At 56.6% G+C, this 1,616-nt stretch overlaps 1 protein-coding gene across 1 annotated transcript in view; it reads left to right on the plus strand.

The window, feature by feature from the left end:
- The window catches only part of LOC311237141 (transmembrane protein 132C), a gene marked incomplete at its 3' end in the record, with an annotated part of 879,977 nt that extends 878,608 nt beyond the window's left edge, over nt 1–1,369 (plus strand). The window contains exon 8 of the mRNA XM_084324947.1: nt 296–1,369. Within this exon, the coding sequence (XP_084181073.1) occupies nt 296–1,369 (1,074 nt within the window). The remainder of the gene's footprint in view (nt 1–295) is intronic.
- Between the last annotated feature and the right edge of the window lie 247 nt (nt 1,370–1,616).

The raw sequence follows: 1,616 nt of genomic DNA on the forward strand, positions 1-1,616 counted from the left end.
ATTGATTCATTCGTTCATTCATTCATGTAGTCATTCACTCACACGTAGCCAGGAATGTGGAAAGTGAGTAAGAATTAGCATTTTTCAGGTTACCTTTTTAACTGTGTATGTTTGTGTGTGTGTGTGTGTGTGTGTGTGTGTGTGTGTGTGTGTGCGCGTGTGTGTGTGTGTGTGTGTGTGTGTGTGTGTGTGTGTGTGTGTGTGTGTGTGTGTGTGTGTGTGTGTGTGTGTGTGTGTGTGTGTGTGTGTGTGTGTGTGTGTGTGTGTGTGTGTGTGTGTGTGTGCGTGTCCTCAGGAGTCCCTGATCAGTGCCTGGCTGCAGTTCAGTGACGGGTCCATGACTCCTCTGGACCACTACAACCCGGCCCACTTTGTCCTGTCGGCCACCTCACTGGACGAGCAGGTGGTGGCAGTCCGGCGTGATGTGTCGTGGAAGTGGCCCATCATCGTGGCCAAAGGAGAGGGTCAGGGCCTCCTGGTCCGCGTGGAGATGAGTCCGTCCGGCATATGCCAGAGGGGGAGGAGGAGGACTGTGTTGGTGGCTGGAGTGGCAAACGTCCGGGTCAGGTTCGGTCGGCCTGATGAGCCCTACAATCGCCCGGGAGGCCGCCGAACTCGGCCCGATTCCCCTTACTACGGTGGCTCCATCGACATGGAGGCTGGGATTATGAACCGGGGGGCTACCACTGTTAAGGCCCCCATCTCCGCGAGGCCTAATGGGGGCCGTTTCCCGGCAGGCGGCAGGGTGGGGGTCCCCGGGGACTTCTCGGAGAACCCTGCCCAGGCGGAGCTACCGCGGGGCCGGAGCACGGAAGACGACCTGCTCTTGTCTCGGAGAGGCCTAACAGACTTAGAGATCGGCATGTACGCCCTGCTGGGTGTCTTCTGCCTGGCCATCCTGGTCTTTCTCATCAATTGCATTTCTTACGCCTATAAATACCGCAGCAAGCAGCTGCCCTTGGAGGCTCCTGAGGCCATGCCGCATGCCCACGATTGGGTGTGGCTGGGCCAAGATGAGGGCTTGTGTCTGCAGCAGCAGCAGGATGAGCTGGGTGGCACCCTGGAGGAAGGCAGCCAGCTGCTGAACGGAGGGGCCCAGCGGAGCGGCGTCGGTGCCCAGGGAGGGTGCCCCGCAGGCGGGAGGGATCACAGGAGCGAGTCCCTCAACTCCCCCACCACCAAGAGGAAGAGGGTCAAGTTCACCACCTTCGCTAATGTGAAGCCCAGTAACGGCTGTCCTGTGCTGAGCCCGCTGGCACAGACCAGCGAGATTAAGTGGGTGTGTCCAGATATTGAGTTGGGGGACTCGCAAGAGCTCCGGAACTACATGGAGAGGTTGAACGAGAACGCTACCAAGAACAATGCGTAGGGCAGGGAGAAGTGTGTGAGTGGATTTTCAGCAGAACTAAAGAGGAAAACTCACCTGAATGCCTTTAGAGTAAAGAGAGTAGAGCAAGGCATGGAGCGATGATGTAAAGAAGGGAAAGAGGGTGAGACACTAGACAACAGAGACTTCTGGAGCTTCTGGTGAACTGTACCTCGCTATGACAACAGGATGGAACGTTCTCTGTCTTTCTTGTTTCCATGACAACAGTAGGATCGAGCATCAGAATTCA

Source organism: Notolepis coatsorum (assembly GCF_963971535.1).
Source record: "Notolepis coatsorum genome assembly, chromosome: 11".
Lineage (NCBI taxonomy): Eukaryota > Metazoa > Chordata > Actinopteri > Aulopiformes > Paralepididae > Notolepis > Notolepis coatsorum.